Source organism: Penicillium oxalicum, chromosome IV, assembly GCF_001723175.1.
Source record: "Penicillium oxalicum strain HP7-1 chromosome IV, whole genome shotgun sequence".
Lineage (NCBI taxonomy): Eukaryota > Fungi > Ascomycota > Eurotiomycetes > Eurotiales > Aspergillaceae > Penicillium > Penicillium oxalicum.
Genome location: NC_064653.1, coordinates 3,126,541 through 3,146,041, shown reverse-complemented (window position 1 = coordinate 3,146,041; position 19,501 = coordinate 3,126,541). Strand labels below are relative to the sequence as shown.

The 19,501-nt window shown below is 52.0% G+C and overlaps 5 protein-coding genes across 5 annotated transcripts; 2 read left to right on the top strand and 3 right to left on the bottom strand.

Annotated features, from left to right (window-relative positions):
• Positions 1-281: 281 nt before the first annotated feature.
• POX_d05863 (uncharacterized protein) lies at positions 282-716 on the bottom strand (the record flags this gene model as incomplete). Its single annotated transcript, XM_050114699.1, has 2 exons — positions 282-408; positions 562-716. 2 exons carry the CDS (start codon positions 714-716, stop codon positions 282-284), a joined length of 282 nt encoding a protein of 93 aa, XP_049969650.1.
• A 2,857-nt stretch (positions 717-3,573) lies between these two features.
• On the bottom strand, positions 3,574-5,321 carry POX_d05862 (uncharacterized protein; the record flags this gene model as incomplete). Its single annotated transcript, XM_050114698.1, has 2 exons — positions 3,574-4,387; positions 5,098-5,321. The coding sequence occupies 2 exons, from the start codon at positions 5,319-5,321 to the stop codon at positions 3,574-3,576; spliced, it is 1,038 nt and encodes a 345-aa protein (XP_049969649.1).
• A 5,044-nt stretch (positions 5,322-10,365) lies between these two features.
• On the bottom strand, positions 10,366-13,011 carry POX_d05861 (uncharacterized protein; the record flags this gene model as incomplete). Its single annotated transcript, XM_050114697.1, has 1 exon — positions 10,366-13,011. One exon carries the CDS (start codon positions 13,009-13,011, stop codon positions 10,366-10,368), a length of 2,646 nt encoding a protein of 881 aa, XP_049969648.1.
• A 1,719-nt stretch (positions 13,012-14,730) lies between these two features.
• POX_d05860 (uncharacterized protein) lies at positions 14,731-15,703 on the top strand (the record flags this gene model as incomplete). Its single annotated transcript, XM_050114696.1, has 4 exons — positions 14,731-14,911; positions 15,038-15,182; positions 15,275-15,321; positions 15,534-15,703. The coding sequence occupies 4 exons, from the start codon at positions 14,731-14,733 to the stop codon at positions 15,701-15,703; spliced, it is 543 nt and encodes a 180-aa protein (XP_049969647.1).
• Positions 15,704-15,759: 56 nt separating this feature from the next.
• Positions 15,760-19,442, top strand: POX_d05859 (Pumilio domain-containing protein; the record flags this gene model as incomplete). Its single annotated transcript, XM_050114695.1, has 3 exons — positions 15,760-15,977; positions 16,058-19,370; positions 19,437-19,442. 3 exons carry the CDS (start codon positions 15,760-15,762, stop codon positions 19,440-19,442), a joined length of 3,537 nt encoding a protein of 1,178 aa, XP_049969646.1.
• Positions 19,443-19,501: the final 59 nt, after the last annotated feature.

Genomic DNA, 19,501 nt, shown 5'->3' with positions numbered 1-19,501 from the left:
CACCTCCAATCAAGGCGGAGTAGAGATCTACGCCCTGAGGGGAGACCAGAACGATATCCTGGCAGACTGACAATAGTATGAGGTGATGCCCTATTTTTGCTTACTCTCGCCTGGCAAGGCGACGGAATTCACGTATGTATTCGGCTCTATTTAGGTACCCACGGGTCCAAAAGATCCACACCAATATTCATATAACAATCTACCTTCATACCCGTATGGGTAGATATGGGCGATCCATAAAACATTCCACGCTCTGCTCAAAACACATCTTCCTTTGGAATTTATTTCACACCACCATCACGCTGATGCTCCAATTGCGTGGCACCCGCCTGAGCCTTGGCTTTGGCATTGCCTTTTTTCCACAAGTACAGGATACTTCCTGCGCCCGCGGCGATGATTCCGTACATCCTGGAAAGAAAAGATAGTTCCCATCAGCAAGTCCGACTCGTACAAATAGAAAAAGACCCACTAGCGAAGGAGGGTGATCGAGATTCTTTGTAAAATGTATCTCGAGTGAACTCAGTGCTCGATTGTCGAGTGGACAGTGTGTGATCAACATACCAGAGTGGAGTGCCCTTGCTATCTGCGAGCGCATTGGGTGAGGTGGCGTAGGATTTACGCTGCGTGGTGCGGGAGGCTTGTAGCCGCGCGATCGACGGAGCCGCGTGCAAGTGTTGAGCGCCGAGACGGCTTATAGACTGGCGGATTGGGGTCATGGTAAATATGATCTGTGTGTGTCGGGGGGGTAATGTGGGTGAATGGGTGTGTAAAGATTCTTGTCAAGTAATCTTTTCTGGGCACTGTGTGTTCTGATTCTCAGAGAGATGTGAATTGGAAGACACGTCCTTGGAAGACCTTGTGGCTTTATGTAGTCCTACGAATGTATGCACCGAGGTAAGTTCCACCTATTTCTTACATCATAAGTATTTTGCGTTGATTCCCCGAACCCGTCTCGAATGACAAGAGGACTAGGAGTGTCATTGGGTGGAAACGAAAAGGTCCCTGGGCGGCCAAATCTCGTATGATTGCACTGTTGCGTGCTTGTGGGATGATCTTGTTTTTTAAAAAAAAAAAGAAAGAAAGAAAGAAAGAAAGAAGAAACCTGAACTGAGCGTTCGCCCCGGTTGATGGAATGGTCCGGGGAGAAAATCATGCTGGGTCAGTATGAGGTGCAGATCGCCTGCCTGCGCTGCATTGGGTCCACAATCCAATCCGAAGTGGAGTCGAAGATCGATAATTGCTTGAATCGGTAAAGCAGGTGGGGTGGTTTGTTTTCTTTTGGCGATGAAGACAAAATGATCGGTTCATGATATCATTGCCGATGTTGTGTTGTCGGAGAGCGTAACGTGCTTCTGATCATTGTGGCAAAGGGGAATACAAGTATCTGGCCAAGCATCCTGCTTATCAAAGTAAGCGTAGCGCATTAAATGTTGTAACTAAGGAGTAGCATACTAAAGTTGCTTTGCACAAGTACGGCTCGGTCGATTCCATGCAGGAAATTTGCACGATTCATGAAACATGCACCATGCGTCAATGTCGAGGCCATGGGTTCAATGGACAAGGGCCTTGCAAAATAACTAGTAGTAGAAGAACCTTTGGTACCTAGGTACTCTTAGCTCGACGAGTTCAGGATTCAAATCAACAATTTACATTGTTCAAGTCACTGGCCTGACATTGATCTCAACCTCAGTACTCGGTATTCTTCTCCGCAAAACTATCTGTCAAATGTCAGAATGACGGTTTAAAAGCGTCTGCCCCATGTATGTAAAAAGACACAAAGCTAATCTATATAATCCCTTCCTTAACCGTTCCCTGTTGATCATCATTTGACCCCTTCAGATCTCCAATCAAGGAACCAAAAAGAAAAAAAGAACCACAGCCAGAATGACATCTACAGCATCAACAGCCGATACACCCTCTTATTGCACCGCCGATTTCTCCTTGGTCCCGGTGAGTCTCGTGTTTCAACAACCATCTATCTGGCCTCAATTCACACACGTCAAGAGCCGTAGAATTGGCCAAAAATGGGGAAAGAAAAAAAAAGACATCCATACCTGCACAGAGAAAATAAACCGACATAAATCGCACAACATTGAAATTCCATCCCCTCAATCTCCTACCCACCCCCCATTTTAGAAAAAATCCTCTACTTAATCCCACTAACTCAATCTACACCCCTTCCTCCTCGACTCCAAGATCGGATCCTCCACCTCCTCCTTTGCCCACAAGATTGCAGGCGTTCAGCGCCTCGTCCGTGAATCAGGACTCAAAAATGAAATGCATCCGACAGGTACACGTATAGGTAAGGCACTAACACCTCGTCTCTCTCTTTCTTGGTTTTTTTCCCTTCTTGTCTTGATTTGTTCCCTTGACCGTTCTAGAGCCCTTTTTTTTTTCAAAATAATTCCACGCTGACACCGTTTTCTCCCCCTCCTTCCTTTTTACCCAAACATCTACAGAAGGACCATGGGATCTAGTCATGCGAGTGATTGGCGTCGCCCACACATGCGTTCACCATAGTGGAATCCCGCGAATCCAAACCGAGGTGCGGATGATGACGAGGTGAGTTTTATGTCTGCGTGTCGTGAGTTGAGATTGGGGATGCACAGTTCCTTCCAAATGATCACCATACCATACTCATAACTTGAAACCGCGCCACATCAATTTTTATTCATCCCACATCCATTCCAACTACCATGCCCCATGCCTTCGAATTCATTCACTACTACATCATGCGTATCGAACCGAGCCGAGCCAAGCTGACCGGGTCCTAATCCCGCCCGTTTCTCTTCGCATCTTTAGAACCGATACCAACGAGTCTGTCGAGCAGGGAATGGAGAATGTGGAACGGATCCTCGAGGCTGATGTTTGATGTTTGATGCGAGATGGAGATGGCGATCGAGATCTCCGCCTTGGTGTGGAGTTTTAATTTATTGAGATCCTCAACTCTGTGCTACTTTGTCTATCTAGCTATGGACCGGCGAACTTGTCCTTGGGGTTTGATTCATTGGTTCCTCCAGCTAAAGGGTAGTACCTGATATAGGTGGTGCGTGAACATATCTCGGAGGTTTTCTCAGTGGAAATTCCTTATGTGAATGTGGGAGGGTGTTAACAATTCGACACTATACAGAAGGAATCCTCAGTAGGAAAAGGGGGAAACTAGAACTTTGAAAACCAAAGAAAAAAAAAAGACTCTATTCTTTCTAATCCCATTGCTTCGCTCCACATACAAGCAATCTAGCTGGACGTCTGGAATATGTTGCACCAAATGGTCTGATTGAATAGAGATACGGGGATGATAAGGAAAAAAGACAGGAAAACGAAATCCAGCTGCTGGCGAATGACAAGAAGATGAGATGCAATCATCTCTCTCTGTCTTTCTCTCACCCTCGCCCTTTTCTTTTTTTTCCTTGTTTATCATTTTCATTTGGAGAAGAAAGATATTCCTTTCTATTTTCAGGGTCATCTTTTGATTGAATCCCCCGGGGAACATAAATCTCTTGCACGGGTAAGATGATACCACGCCCGAGTGCGCGTGTAACCCCCAAAGAAACAAAAGAGAGAAAGAGAAAACTAGGCCTTGCCTTTCTGAGCGGACCCGCGCATCAGAATCGGGCAAGTTCGCTTAGTCTTTGCATCGTCTTCCCACACGGCACTGCTGGCAGGGAAGATGGAGCCACTGTCACTCTCAACATCCTGGACAGCCACCGCGGCAACGTGCGGAACCACCAAGGCCACGCCATTCTCGACCGCATGAGACAGCGAGAAAGAAGGGTTGTGACGGGGTGGGAGGGGACGGTGAGCCAGGGGGGAGGGTCCTCCGTACTCATACCCATGCTCGTGCTCGGGTTTGTGCTCATCCGAAGAAGCGGTGCTGGACACGGACGATGCGACAGAGGCGGCATGGGTTAGAGAAGGAGTGGGTGCCCCGTCGAGAGCGGAGAGACTAGTAGTGCTGCGATGAGGGCGACGCGCGAGCATAGTCGAGGCGCCACCGTGAAAGTGCGAGAGGTAGCTCCAGGCATCCGAGGTGGCGAGCGGGCTGACACCGGTGGTACCGGTGATGCTGATGGCGCGGGGACCTAATACGGGCTTCCATTCGGTGGGGTCAAGATCTGACTTGGCGTTGTGGATGGCAGGAGGTATCCTGATGCTGGGCAGCGAGGCGGAAATAGATGATGGGACTCGAGTGGGAGTCATGGGGGCGACGATGGTCCGCGGGGACAGAGGAGGTGATGTTGGTGGTGACACGGACATAGGGATGGGCGTGCTAGAAGTGTTTGTGTATGGGGAGGAATGACGATAATGATGGTGATGGTTGGTGGCTAGTGTTGATTGAGGTGGAACAGAGGCCGAGAGTGGCTTTGCAGAGTCCTTGCGGCGACAGCTGGTGGAGAGTCAGTTTGGTGGACTAGACAATGCGATGAAGTGGTCTTGGTGATAGGGTCCTCTCGTGCAAGTATAATCGAGAGGCAATCTCGAATATTCTGGGGAATTGAACAGTGGAAGGGGCACGAAGACAGGAATCGATCTTGTAACTCGCGAGCTGGTAGAGGGATGTTTGATGACGGGGGGGATAGATCACGTCCGGGGCGCAATGGGCGTACCTTTCACTGCAGTATAGAATAGAATTGTTGGGAACGGTAATTTGACGCTCACATGTGGCGCTGGAAAAACAGATTGATATTAGTGTCCGTGTTTCAATGAGCAAGACATACATAATAAGAAAAAAAAAGAATCGAGTTGGGGAGCAAAAACGAGTCGAATGTTCCCCCGTTTTTTTTTTTTTTAAAAAAAAAAGGACCAGGATCAGATCTTATCGTGCCAATTGACACCACTCCCTGCGTATGACGGCAACATGCATGGAATCCAGGGCGACATCCAAGATATCGGCGGTCTGCACCGTCTGCAGGGAGGACAGTGCAACGGGTCAAAGATAAGGATCTGTACATCCTCGATTTCCCAAAGGAGAACCACCACCAGCTGTCCTCCCAAAGGAACAAGGGCCACGGTCGATCCCGTCGAGATCAACCCATCAAAGGGAGGGAAACAAAACCATATTCTAACATAGTGGAACAACGATGACGATGGACTTACCAAAAGTTCAAAAAGCTGGCGGCCATATCTAAATCGTCGTCGGCCGTGATAGTTCCCCGGGAATGCGATCGGGGTGAATGACCTGAACCCAATTTGGAGATGGAGAGGGTAATGGCCGAGGTGCCGCGACGATGGGCACCAGGACGAGCGGTCACAGTCGTCTTTGATTTGGGAAGATGAGAAGAGGAAGCGGAACGACGATGGGGGGCCATCATTTGAGTCATATTGAATTTCTGATAGCCCTTGATTTTTGAGGGGGGAGGGTCCTCTGGCCCGGTTACTCGTGGCCTTTCTCTCTCACTCACACACACACCTGACACCCACAATGTGGCGGTGAAGGATCAAGAATTTGGTTTTGCTTTCCTGTGCCTTTTTGGGCTTTTCGTCTTTCTTTTTTTCTGTCCTGAATTTGTGACAGGTGGCCCCCCTATTTGCCCTGGAGATCAAAAATGCCTCTATCTGTAGACGGTCTTATCAGGGGAGGGTCCAGCGGGTCAGGCTGGGAGGTGATGTGGGTTGTCGTCAGAGGAGTGGAGTGGACGCAGGGCAGGACACTAAGCACGGCACTACCGAGCACTATCCTCGGAGGTACTGGACGAGTCTGCGGTACCTGGTGTGGAAGGGGTGGAGCACGCGATTGCTGTCGGGAATGGAGGGAGCAAAATGAGGGATTAAAAAGTGAGGATTGGCAGAAATGGCAGCTGACAGGGTCCAGAGGGCGAGAATGAGGTATTTTGTTGGTCGGCGACAGTGTGCCAGACCAGTCAGAAAGGATGAACAAGTGAGGACGAGGAGGTGATATGAGATGCCCAACGGGAGTGTGCAGGTTGGATGTGGACGGATCTTGGGCCAGAACCACAATTGACTCAAATGGCGACACAATGCAGGATCCACGGGCAGGTTTGAGGTGGACAGAAGGAAAAATCAACAGGAGGGGATGGACGGCAACCATATACTTTCATTCACAGGCCTGAAAGCCAAAGAGTTCAAATCACGAGGGACCTTTCCTTCCCCGGAAGGGCCTCGAATGGGGAGATTGCGTGATTATCTTTTCTTTTCCTCCGCTCTCGGGACCTTGAAGCACGGCGTCAAGTATACCCTCTCCCGGCTTCTTTGATTTTCTTTTTCCTGGGGAAACCTCCCACAAATTTGATCGGGGAGGACCAAGTCGGCCAAAAAAGGAAATCAAAAAGAACAAAACCCCCCGAGAAATGCACCGACGAGGGGGCACCCAGCACGAGGCCTCGACAGATACCTGCTCACGATGCCTGATTAGCGTGAGAGCCCAGTCAGGAGAGATCGGGCGAGATCAGAAGACTGCTATCTGATTCGGAGGGCCAGCCACGATTAGAAAGGGAGCTAATCGGAGCGTCGGGCGATCGGCGAGATGTGAGTGGGGGGAGATAAGGCGTGACGGAAACACGATAGCACGAGAGTCAAAGTGAGGCATCCAGAGAGGGTCGTGTGGAGGGGTGCATATGTGTGTGTTGGACGAGAAGGAGGAAATGCTGGCTGATAAGATACACACCTGAAGAGCGCTGTCGGAGGAAAGACAGACACTGAGAATGGATCGTTTTTGTCACGTATTGGAAGAATCAATGCGGGTTGCTCGGGTACCGAAGCGGTTCAGGATCAAGAACAAATCTGATCGAGTATGAACCTGGGGCGCACCCGAGGGTATATATGCCGCCGAACGAGAAACGTGTACGGCAACCCACAGAGTGGAAAGAATCAGACGGTTGAAGCCTATACCCGGAATCCAAAGCCCACAGAGTCATCCAGTCCAGACTCCAGACTCGCAGTCCGCGTACGCACGACGCACAGTCCACCGAGTCCAGTGCTCCACCGACCGAACCTTGGAAAAGTCTAGACTGCCGCTACCCCGTCCATAAATGATCAGCGTCGTCCACACAGACTCGACTGGACAGGACTCGGCCGTCGTGACTCGTCATTCGTGAACGCTCTGCTCGAGTCCACAGAAGCACCGTGTGTTCTTCACAATCTTTTGCTGCCGAAAAACCCCCTCGTTTTGTCCTCTTTGGCTCTCGGCAGAGTTGTTCCGATGGAAAGAATCTGAAGTTACATCAGTCCATCCGCCCACGACCTAGAAATAGAACGGGCCTCTCCACTCCATGGTCCATTTGACTCATACGAGATCAACATGATCGAGTAGACAATACTGCCGTCACCTAATTTTGGTTTTTGATTTTTTGGCCTCCAAGGTAGACAATGTATTCACTCGATTGGTGCTTGCTCCTCCTCCATCTCGATTGGCATACATCGACACTCCCTCCTCACTAACCTACAGGTACGAGCAATCACCCATTCTTCCGGCACGACTCTCAAGGTCCCCTCCCGAGTTTCGATTTCCTCTCTCGGGTCTAGAGCACCAGGACGAGTCCAGGTCTCCACACCACCACGGTGATAACTAATATGGGCGAGCACTATGACCACGGCAGATGACAGGCAGAGGTACAGTACAGTCGTACCTCTCTGGCCGGCGATTGTCAACACAGACATCCACCACCGTAAATCGCAACATGTGAAAAGTTGTCGACTTGTGTAGTCCACGATCCACATCATTGCAAGTCCTTCCCTACTACAGTCGTGGTATGTACCTACGGTGCGTGCGATAGTTCCACTTCCCCCAAGTCAAGCGCCCAGTCCCGCCCACACCACGTTTGATCGACGCCCACCACGCCGATCGCCAATCTAGAAGGGGCATGCAGCCGCCCGTGCTCAGACACCGCCACGCCAGTGGACGACTTCGCATCTTCCCACTCACCACCGTGGGGGTCCGACCCTGGGACACATGCATCATGCCCGTGATGTCTGAGTTCTGTAATGTTTCAGCCGGCCCAATCATCTCTTCAGATGGGTCAGGTTGAGCATCCGGTCGAGGGACACGACACAGGTATATAGACCTTGGGCAGGATAGGATGGCACCTCGAGGTGGCAGCTGCAGAGTACCTAAGGGGCCGAGGGGCTGGCGTGATGATTTTTGAAAATCGCGAATCCACGCTAAATCTTTCCACTCTGTGGCCGTCTATTGTGGATCAAGTGAGATTTCTAGTTGGAAATTACGGCTCTCTGTGGAAAGCAAGCGAGCAAGAGTTGTGGAAGGATATGCTCCGAACCAAAAAGAAATAACAAGTTGCGTAATGCTCGTGCAAATTCACTCTTAATTTGTTCTCTCTTTTGAGGATAGGCCAGGAGAATACAGACAAACAATATCATCACACCATTCCATCAGATTCTGCACGGCTTGCGCGGCACGGAAAAGGATCACCGAGTTTTGATGGCGTGCATAACTGGATATCATGCATCATTGCAATCAATAGGTTCTCGAGGGTCAACTTGTTTTGCCTCTCCGAGTAGCGAAGATTGCTGATACCCTACTCTGATTATTACAGATACTTCTTGTAACTCGATTCTGAATCACGGAGAAAAGTCATCACGGAATTCATCCCTATCAGCACCGCCACACTCGTTGGGGATCTTCCCCAAAACTTCAGTGTAGATCAACAGTCGTGTGTCGGGTCACTGTAGATCCCAGGGGCCAATTCTTGCCAATGGGGTAACCCCATATGAATATTCAAACAACGCTATAAGAGGACCAATCTTAGCATTAGCAGCAAGTCACTCCAACCTTACTACTACTTGTACCCACCGCACAACGTGCAAGATCACTCAATAACTACCCACCCCCTGATTTCCTTCAAGATTTATTTAACATGGTACTTCAAGGCATCATACAAATCCAGCCATTGGAGAACAAAGTCCCATATCCCTAGACTTTTACAAAAGCAGCAGAGATGGACCTCAACCACCTTTCATATCCCTTTAGACACTCCAGGCTGGAGAGCACCACCTACTTCCACCCCCTCGGCTTTTTTTTTTCCCACAAAAAAAACACGAATACGGAAGAGCTTGTCACTTCCCAAACGATGATCATGTAAACCGATTCGCTCTTTCAACCTACTAGATGTATTGCCAAGCAAATGGCAATCCCTGGTCTGGTGGTGAAGGCTGCTCAAATTAGATAACATAATTTTCCCGCGCCGAATGCAACCAGGGCCGTGTTTTCCATTGCCACAACTATCCGCAAAGAGAAGGTATGGCGAGGAGGTGGTGACACGTGCTTTACGTGTTGATTTTCCCACGAGCTTCGTCCAACGAGTCTCGAGAGGCGAAAGAAAGTGTTCGAGGATAACTTGCATCTAATTCTGACCTGCAGTATAGAGTATGTTTTCCCAAGCACCACGATAACTCGAGACTTTTTTTTTCCCGAGTTCAACGAACCCTAAAAAAAACAATGAACTTTTTGTTAAATTATTGAATCAAAAATACGCAACCTCCCCCCCCCCCCCCTCCCCCCCCCCCCCCCCCTCGTCATACTATCTCCCAAAGACATCATCGACCACCAAGGATGTACTCAACGGGAAATTCTAGAGCTCAAAGGCCGAAGCAAACCTCACAATTGTAGCTACACTGGGTTAAATTTGGCTCCCGCCGCCTTCCGCAGAGAAGTTCCCTGGGTGGACGGTGGAGACCAAGTGATCATTGACTGCTGAAATGGATCTGGTCATTTGTGGGCGGGCTGGGCTATGGAACACAGCGAAAATTACCAAGGTATATTTGCTTGCGACAGGAGTATCCTGCCTACATGGGACGTAGGGGGACACATTGCATGTCTCTTTGGATAGGACGCTGAAGGTTGCATCAGGTTGAAAGCAGATTGCATAATGTGGAATAAATTGGTCGAGACACAGGGTCAATGTGTGTGTGTGTGTGTGTGTGTGTGTGTTTAATTGTGTGTGACGGGGATGAGTGTTTTGACGCCTACTGAAGGGGTGCCTCGACGAAGGAATAGCTGCCCTGGGCTTTCCATTGTTTGGCTCCTGTTTGTCTGTTTGAATCCGATGATTGAGTCCCGTTTGCTTGGTGAACGCTAGTCAAGGGAAAGACTGGTTCGGACATGGTTATGGAGAGATGGCGCAAGAGGAAAATGGGGGGAACAGACAAAATAAACGACATCAGTTACCTGCGTGGCCTGTCTCTTTGGCTGCGGAAAGTTGTCCGTCTTGCTTTTGGGTTCATGTATATCTCTCATCAGAAATGGAGATGGATCCAGAAAAAGGGGGTATCTATGTAATTCAAGTCTCGGACTACTCAAGACAGGGCTAATAATATGACACATATTCGTACAAGACATTTACAACACCAGATCAGCATGGCAGGTCGAGGAAGGGAAAAAGGGCGAAAACCTCACGTGGCGTCGACATTCACCGGGTTGGATTTCGAGTCGCCCTCAGATCCGATCACGGGCTTCTCAGCTTTGCCTTTGTCGATGTCAGACGTGGATTTCACCTCCTCTCCCTCTTTGGGTTTCTCTTTTTCGTCGTCCTCCTCTGTCTCTTTGCCAAGGAACCGGCCAGGCACGCCACGAGCTGCGGTCCCGCCAGGCCCGACAAAACAACCCAGCATCGAGCTCCAAATGTAACCCTGCGACAGCATTCGCCGAATTTGCTTGTACGCGAAAGAATTCGCATACGGTAGCGACGTCTCAGGATCGCGATACCGTGATGGAAGGGATGTGATGACGCACAGGGATGAAGATATTTCTATAAGATACATTAGCAACGGCGAATACGAGCTGAGCTTGACTATTTGGCACTTGTCGGACGAGGACGGACGCGGATGGCAGGCAGGATACTTACTGGTCAAACGGGGCGGCTTCTTGGCGTTAAAGTACATGCTGTACTTCTTGCTGTGCGCGGTCCGATCGTCGAAGTTCTCCAAAATTGTCAAGATGCGGCCCGTGTGTTCAATCACGGGAGGGGCTGCTGGAGCTGACGGGATCTCAGGCTGTCCCGCCGTAGGGGTGGCCTCTTGCGACACGGTCGGTTGTTGACGATTCATGTTGCCAAGCTCTCCCTGCGGTTGCTGCGAATCCGAAGCAGAAGCAAGGTCCTGTTTCGCAGATGCTGCGCCATCGGCCGACGTGGCGGGTGGAGAAGCTGCATCGCCAGACGAGATATGAGGGTGAGGAGATTGGGGACCTTTGGGAGCTTCGGGGGCCTCGGAGGCTAAGAGGTCTGCATGCACAGGCTCTGGCACACACACAGGCGTCGATGCGGATGCGGATGCACTAGTCGGAGCTGGTACTTCATCATTCGCTGGCCGCTTGGTATCGGCCACCAAATTGTTCGAGGGTAGATGGTCGGTCTCGATCCCTGAGCTGCCGCCAGTGCCCAATTCCTGGGCCGCATTTACCGCAGCAGTTTTTTGCTCTTGCTGTTCTCGCGCTTCGTCGTCTTTGGCAGGCTCATTATCTGGCTTGGGATCAAGATCCATCGCATCGGGCTCTTCCTCGGGTTTCCCCTCAGCTTCCCCCTCAGATATCTCCTCAGATTTCTCCTCGGCTTTCTTCTCGGCTTTCTTCTCGGCTTTCTTCTCGGCTTTCTTCTCGGCTTTCTCCTCCGGCTTGATCGTTGGAGGTTCATCAATGTCCATTTCCGAGAGGCTTTGATCCGTCACCAGAACAGGTTCCTTTTTTGTGCTGGCTTTGCGGTCTCCTGTGTCATCCCCGGCTGTATTGGGAATATCGATTTGGTTCTCTTGACTCGCTTGCTCCGCATTCGCTTTGCTATCACCAGCCGGCTCAGCGGCGGGCGTCCCATCGGTATTCTTATCTTCGGTACTCACGGCGGACTGTGATACAGTCGTCGTGGCCTGCTCGGAGACCACCTCGACTGGAGTATGCTGCTGCTCTTCCGAGGCTTTCTTAGTCACGACGACCTCAACCGAGACACCATCGTTTCTGACGGCCGAAGAAGTCGTACCGACCGGCGCATTTTCTGCGGATTCTGTCGCAGCTCCTGCCTCGGCCGCCGCTACAGTCGGGCCTGGGATCTGAACCTCGATAGCGGATACCGCTTTCTCATCGAGTGCCGGGCCAGGAGTTACAGACGAGACACCACCTTGGGCTTCCGAGCCGGATTTCTCGTCCTTTTCCTTCTTCTTCTTGCGAGGCTCTTCTTTCTCGGGCTTCGCCTTGACTTCGACTCTGCCCACCTTTGTCAATTTCCCATCGACCCACGTAGCCACTCCGCTCCAGTAGGAAATAACGGGGCCCTCGAGACGTCGATTTTGTAGCGCCTCGATTTTGGCCTTTCTCTCCTCGGCCTTCTTTTTCTCCGACAGCTCCCAGCGGTTGAGACTTTTGCTATTTGTGCGTTCCACCCGAGCAGCCTCTGCGAGGTGGTCCTCCTGAGTCATTTCCTTTGGCTTCAGATGAGCTTTGCGCTTTTCGGCCTCCTTCATCGTAGCAATTATTCGAATGCGTTTCTCCTGGCTATCCTTCAAGCGTGCATGCGTGAGTTCCTTGTTGACCATTGTCTGCCGACGCGAAGAGGACCGCGTCGGGCCATCCTCTACCGTGGGGAGCCATGAGAGGCGCTCTGACTTCTTCTTCGGTCGGGGCGGCGGAGCAGGGACGGATGAAACGGCGGTCGGGTCAATTTTGACTCGTTTTCGTAGAGTTTGGAATCGTAGGTCGTTCTGCGCACGTCGTTTCTTGCGCTCCTCCTTTTGCAATTCTTTCTCTCCCTCGTAGTCGTTTTGGGCAGCGGGGCCCTGATCATCATCGTCGTCCGAGGATGAATCCAGCCCTACATCCTCTTCCTCCGCCACTTCTCCATCCATCGCAAACTCCTGATCATCCTCCACCTCTTCAAATAAGAGTGTGAGGTCATCGTCGGCGGCGGCGTCAATCAAAGCGGCCATGTGCCGACCGGCGGTGCTTCGCTTCACGCGACCCTGAACCAATGACTCCACCGGCATATCAGCGCCTTGATCCTCTGAAGAGGATTGCACCCCAGATGATGGATCATCTTGAACCAAGTCCGCCATCTTGTGGAGGTTCGGAGAGCTGTTGCGAGTTCGACGGGAGGCCTCAGGGCGATCGCGTGACGGAGTCGCGGTCAGACATGAGATAGAGAATCGGGCCGGGCAATGAGTTGGGGTCGGCGGAGATGGTTTGAGGTTTCGAAAAAAAACAAAGTGATGATGGATGACAGTCAAAAGGCAAGATGTCAAAAGGACGGCAAGGCCCAATCGTCGGACACCACCGTTGATTTCACCGATTAGAACGCGCACTCTTTCAAGATCTGCGCTAGGCCATTTCTGTATAGCTTGCATGCCTCAGGTTGACAACTCTAGACTGGGGCCTGTTCCGGGTCTTGATGAGTCCGTACGTCACGCTCTGGATGTTGGGTCCATGGTCCAGCGATATTTTTGAGCCAAGGTTTCGCATGACGAAAAACATTGACTCGATAATGATAGTAACAACTCTCTATGGATTTTTATGGAGAAGCTCGCCGGGGGCGCTGCAGCATCAGCAGTGAAGAACGGTTGACCAGGTACTGAGGCAGTATCACCACGTGGTCTGATTACATCTGCAGAAGTCGGTCGCGTCAAACCCGGTCCACCTGGAGATGTTTCTTACAACTTAGATCACTTGTTGCTTGGAGGGTACCGCAATGAACCCCATCTGAGTGACCCGAGACATTGACGCAGACTTAACCTAGAGAGCTGAATTTCAGTCGCTGACTCACTTGTCTCTAGAACCAGGCAGAATAGAAGAGGACCTTAATGGACCCATCCCTTGCTGAGGATGACCCTCCTGGATGGTTCATCGAGTGCGCCAATTCATCGCACGTTCACCCAAAGCCCATTTCCTTTCTGGTGACCTGGAGATCCATCGAAACTGTCTGAGTTTCTGCAAGTATGGGCATGGCCTTAACCGCCTCTCTGGGTGCTTGCTGCCTGAGTAATTGCCTCACAACGTGTGCCGGTTCAGTAATCTGTGAAGGGGACGATTGGGGTATGATGCTCCGGGATTGCGGGGCTTCCTGCGCGCAATTCGCGAATCCCCGGCACCTCACCGGACCTGCACGGTTGGCAGTCCAGGTAAACACGCGATCTTTGTCCGCGTCAAATGTCTACCTCGAGCGAGGTCCAAAAATCAACGGAACCCGGCGCAGAAGCGTAGGTCATGGCAGCTTTAGAAGCCACACGCGCTCAGGGCCCAACTTCATCGGGGATTGTTCTGCATTGAATTGTGCATCAAATCGTATCAAATTTGCGGTGGCTCCCGACTGGTACGAGTGTGGTTGTTGGGACTGATCTGAGCGATGACATCGATGGGGCCATGCCAATCCACATTGTTGTGCCGACAGTCCGGGCTTGGTGCTGGTGCTGGTGATTATGATGATGCATTTCTGGCAATGGCGAGGGACGGGGGACTCATTTGGCGTAAAAATAGATCTGAATAGCTTCTTCGTGATGGCAGAATCCCCGTGAGGCCTCTTTGTATGCCGGACGGCCGTCGTCCTCGGATATGCAGCAGAATGTCTTCCCTAACACAACCCGTTTGGGTGAAGACTTGACCTGCCTTGCTCGATCAGACATATTGTTTTTTGCATGTCCACAGAACTTCCCCAGGGCCTAATACCCCGGTCGTATCTCTGGATTTGATGGGTAAACCGCCGCTGTAAAGAGGAATGGCTTATGCGTTAATCCTCCGCCTTTCAGGTGCACCGAGTCCACCGACTGGCCAGGCTGTTCTGGATGATGATCCTCACTCAAGGCTTCCCGTCCAAACGGCTACGCTGCCCACTCCGAGCCAAAACCCTCTCTCGACCATCCGCTTCACTCCACACCTTCTTCTCTTCTTCCACCCACCCACTTTCCCCTCTTCAATTCTCCCACCCTTCCTTCATTCTCTGTTTCTTCTTCGACTCTGTCTCCAGTAAGTCCCTGATCTGGTTCTGTTCATGTCCAGTCAACTCACCATCGCGGTGTTGACACTGTGCGACCGCTTTCTACCCTTCAATCCTGACCCCCGGAGCCGCGCGAAACTAAACTCATCTTCCAGCCACATCGATCCCTTCCGAGACCTCTTCATCCGGCTCACCGCGTGCCGTCGCTGAACGATACCGCCCTACGCTCTTTCGTGTAGACATTCCCTTGGCCGTCTTTTCCAATTTACACTGCGCTGTTGCTGTCGTGAAGGTGACAGCGTGAGCTATATTGTGATTCCTTTTCGGGCTGTTTGATCGCAATCCGGGGAAACCGCATCGAGGATCGACACGGCACACCCACGGAATATCAGTTATCGTGAAAGCCTCGCCTACCTCACTTCCTTACTCTTACATCTGGGTCAGTTCTCACAAGAAATTTGATGAATCCTCAGTTGCCCCCACCCATTTGTGCTCCGTGGTGATAGCAGAGCCTCGCCGACCCCTCCCTTGTATCATCATCCCCGGGTCTGGCGCCCCTCCCACAGGCAATTCGTCGGCCATCCAAAAAAGCGGAGTTCCCTTTGTTTGAACAACTAGCAGCTGACATTTTGCATCTTCACATGATCATAGACCCGACCACCCGTCCCTTCTCTGCCCGTGCGACCCCCATCAGTCATCCCCCGCCGTGTATCGCATTGTGGCTTTTTCCAATCGCCGGCGCCTCTGAACTATACTCTCTGGATCGTTCATCACCCGCAGTCGACCTGAGGTTCTCCTCTGATATAGTTGCTTGGATTTGAAAGAGGTGGATATAGAGGCCTGTGCGTCTCCGCAACAGCAGAGAGTTGTATTCAAAATGCTTCCAGTTTCCCGGCCTGAAGGACAGATGGCGTTCAACTACAATCCAACTACACAGTCAATGTCGGGGACTTCGACGGGGAGAAACTCCCCAAGCGACCTAGCTGGTCCGGGGACATCGAAGACGCCATTCGGCTCATCTTCCTCCATTGGTGCGTCGCGACTGGGAGCTGGCTCCCCTTCCCATGACTTGGGAACACGCCTGTATCCGAAGCGGTAAGTTTTCTCTTGCGATGGGATGTTGGCCGGGAGGAATCGTCCAAAGTCGAAACGCTCACACTGACACCAATCAACAGTGCCCGCGAAATCCAGGCGCAAGAAGGCCTCCCTGCCAGTATTTGGGGTCCCCCAACCAGTGGCCACTCAACACCACTGCGTGAAAACATTCCCGAGTCACCGAGTCAAGACAGCTTCCCCGATCTCATGCCATCCACGAATGGCTCAATGACTGCGTCTGGTCGGAGAGCTCGAGCGGGGACCGTGCCATCCAGATTTCCCCCTATGGGCACCTTGAATGAGGTGGAAACTCAGCAGCCATTCATATCACAAACCTCTCGCCCGACTCCCTCTACTAGTCCGTTCCGACCGCCGGGTGTGACGGGTATGGACCCGGGCGCCGGCATCGCGGCCTCGAGTGCGGCCTCGAACCCAACGATGCTTTCGCGTCTTCGCGCTGGTTCCATGCCCCAGCGAAACAGCCTTCTTGGTGCAGGTGGTCCTTTTGGCTCATCCGTTTTCTCCTCGGGGTGGCCATCATCTGGTCGCGACAGAGCGACCACACTCACAAGCATTCGTTCGTCAGAGGGCCCCGCTTCGCCAAGTCAATCCTCGTTTTCTCAAGATACTGCGGACGTGAGAACTTTGGATTACCTGGGACTTGCTGAGACTCCTCAGCAGCCCCGGGCTAGCCTTTCGCGGCCTTCGGTGGAGCAGTTGATTCATCAGCAGCAGCAACAGCAGCAAGCGTCAGCTCTGCCACCTCTTCTCGCTGAACTGGCAATGATGAAGAGCAACAACCGATTCCGCTCATACTCGGTGAATGCGAAGGAAAAGTATGCTGATGATGAGGATATGGAATACGAAAGCCGATACTCCGGAGTTCCTTCCGGAACATTGACTCCCAACGCCGCCACTGCAGCCGCTCAGCTTGCTGCTACTCAGGCCCAGATCCATCAACACAACTTGGCTGTGCAGGCTTTCGCCAGTCACGCCTCCGTCAACCGCCCCCGAGCACGAACTGCAGGTATTCTTGAGGCTCCACCTCAACGATCATCGATTCGCAACTACCTTGCCACGCCGTCTCGTTTGGAGAACAGCTTCACACCCTCTGATTTACACATTTCCGAGAGCGGCGAATATGATGATTTGGCGGAGGCTGTTCAACTTATGCACCTAGGGACAGCCGGTGGTCAGACAGTCGGCGTTCGGGCAATCGGGGAGACAGGAGATGAGAATAACCAGGATGGACCAACCCGGGCTCTGTGGATTGGCAGCATTCCGGTCTCAACCACAGTCACCTCACTCGATGCTATCTTCGGAATGTACGGGAAGATCGAATCTACCCGTGTACTGACGCACAAGAACTGTGGCTTCGTCAATTTTGAACGCATTGAAAGCGCTGTGCAGGCCAAGTCGCTCTTGAATGGCAAGGAGATCTTCCCCGGCGCGGGTCCGGTTCGCATTGGCTACGCCAAGGTGCCCGGCACCTCTGCGACTGGCACTCCTGGCGCCAATGGCATTCAGTCCTCACCCACTCCGGATCCGAACTTCAAGTCGGCCATGGCTCCGGAAGCTCTAGACCAAAGCAGTAAATTTGGCGCTGTCCCTAAAATTCCCGCTTTAATCGACTTGCTACCCGAAATGATTCAAATTGTGCAGGAGTTTGGCGCCAGTGAAGAAGATGCTAGCAACATTACGAACACTATTCAAAGTGCTATCAGCTTCGAGGCCTTTGAGGATGAGATCCCTGCGGTCGCAGAGCCCAGCCAGGCCCGTATGTTCGACGCGCCACGGTTGCGTGACATTCGCAAGCGTATCGACAACGGTGCCTGCTCGATCCAGGAGATTGAAGAAACTGCCACTTCTATGCTCCCTGAAGTCGCTGAGCTTTCGTCAGACTACCTTGGAAACACTGTGGTCCAGAAGTTGTTCGAATTCTGTTCCGAAGGTACTAAGGAGGAGATGCTCGCTCGGATTGCTCCTCACCTTGCCGAGATTGGTGTGCACAAGAACGGAACTTGGGCCGCGCAGAAAATCATCGATGTCGCCAAGAGCCCGACTCAGATGAACATGATCGTCGAGGCTCTGCGCCCCTACACCGTGCCCCTCTTCCTCGACCAGTATGGAAATTATGTGTTGCAGTGCTGCCTGCGATTTGGTGCCCCCTATAATGACTTCATTTTCGAGACCATGTTGAGTCGTATGTGGGAGGTTGCCCAGGGCCGATTCGGTGCGCGCGCCATGCGGGCTTGCTTGGAGAGCCACCACGCAACCAAGGATCAACAGCGAGCCCTCGCAGCTGCCATTGCCCTTCACAGCGTTCAGCTTGCCACCAACGCCAACGGGGCCCTACTCCTCACCTGGTTTTTGGATACTTGCACATTCCCTCACCGGCGGACCGTCCTCGCTCCTCGACTTGTGCCTCATCTGGTCCATCTGTGCACCCACAAGGTTGCATACCTTACTGTCCTCAAGGTCATCAATCAGCGAAATGAGCCCGACGCTAGAGACATTGTGCTCAAGGCACTCTTCTTCAGCCCGGGCGATGAGGTGTTGGAGAAGATTCTCAGTGATCAATCATCGGGAGCCACCTTGATATTCAAGGTCCTTACTACTCCTTTCTTTGACGAGAAGATGCGAGCAGAAGTTGTGAAGAATGTGGCAAAGGTTCTCACCAAACTGAAGGCTTCTCCTAGCCAAGGATATAAGCGTTTGATGGATGAAGTTGGCTTGTCATCTCGCGGGAGTGGCCGGGAGCACCACCACGCCCGCGAGGCTCATGGCGTCAGTCACCCTTCGCCCCCAGAGAAAGCGCAACACCGCCAGCCTCCGCGCCATGTTAATCCTAACTTCCCCGTCCAGCCGTCGACGGACCGTCAATTTGGGAGTCCCTTTGGCCCGAATATCATTGGTCAAGCACCGGACTCTCGTCCCATGACTGCTGATCAAAGCAACATTCCCCTTGACGCTTACGGCGCGAACGGTCTCAATGGCTTTGCGGGCCCTCTGAATGGACTCGGGGGCATGAACGGTTTCGACCCTAACGTTCCTTTGACTCAACAACAGCTCCAGTACCAGGCATATTTGGCTGCTCAAGGCCGTGGCGTGTCCCCTGCCGCTATGTACCCGAACGTGCCTTCTTCCAACTTCGGCTACCCAACCGCCTCTCCATCCGTTGAGAATCTGCGCTCTCTGCAGAACCAGCAACTTCCACCGTTGTCCGTGGTTCCCAGCGCCATGAACTCCACCAGCATGATGAGCCAGTCGAGCTATTCCCCTCAGCAGTACAGCCCCGTAGTCAACCCGGGCCAGATGTATCAATATCCTCCCCAGTACTACGCCCAGTCTCAGCCGGTGCCAGGCCAGAGCAATGGAAGCCGACGTGGACGAGTAAGTACTTCCGTATGAGATCCCCGATACCATGGGCCCGGCGCTAACTCATCCTTTCCCGCACAGCGTTAATTCTGGCCTGTGAACCTTCTTCTCTTCTCTTCTTTTAAATTAAGTTCTGATCAAAAATT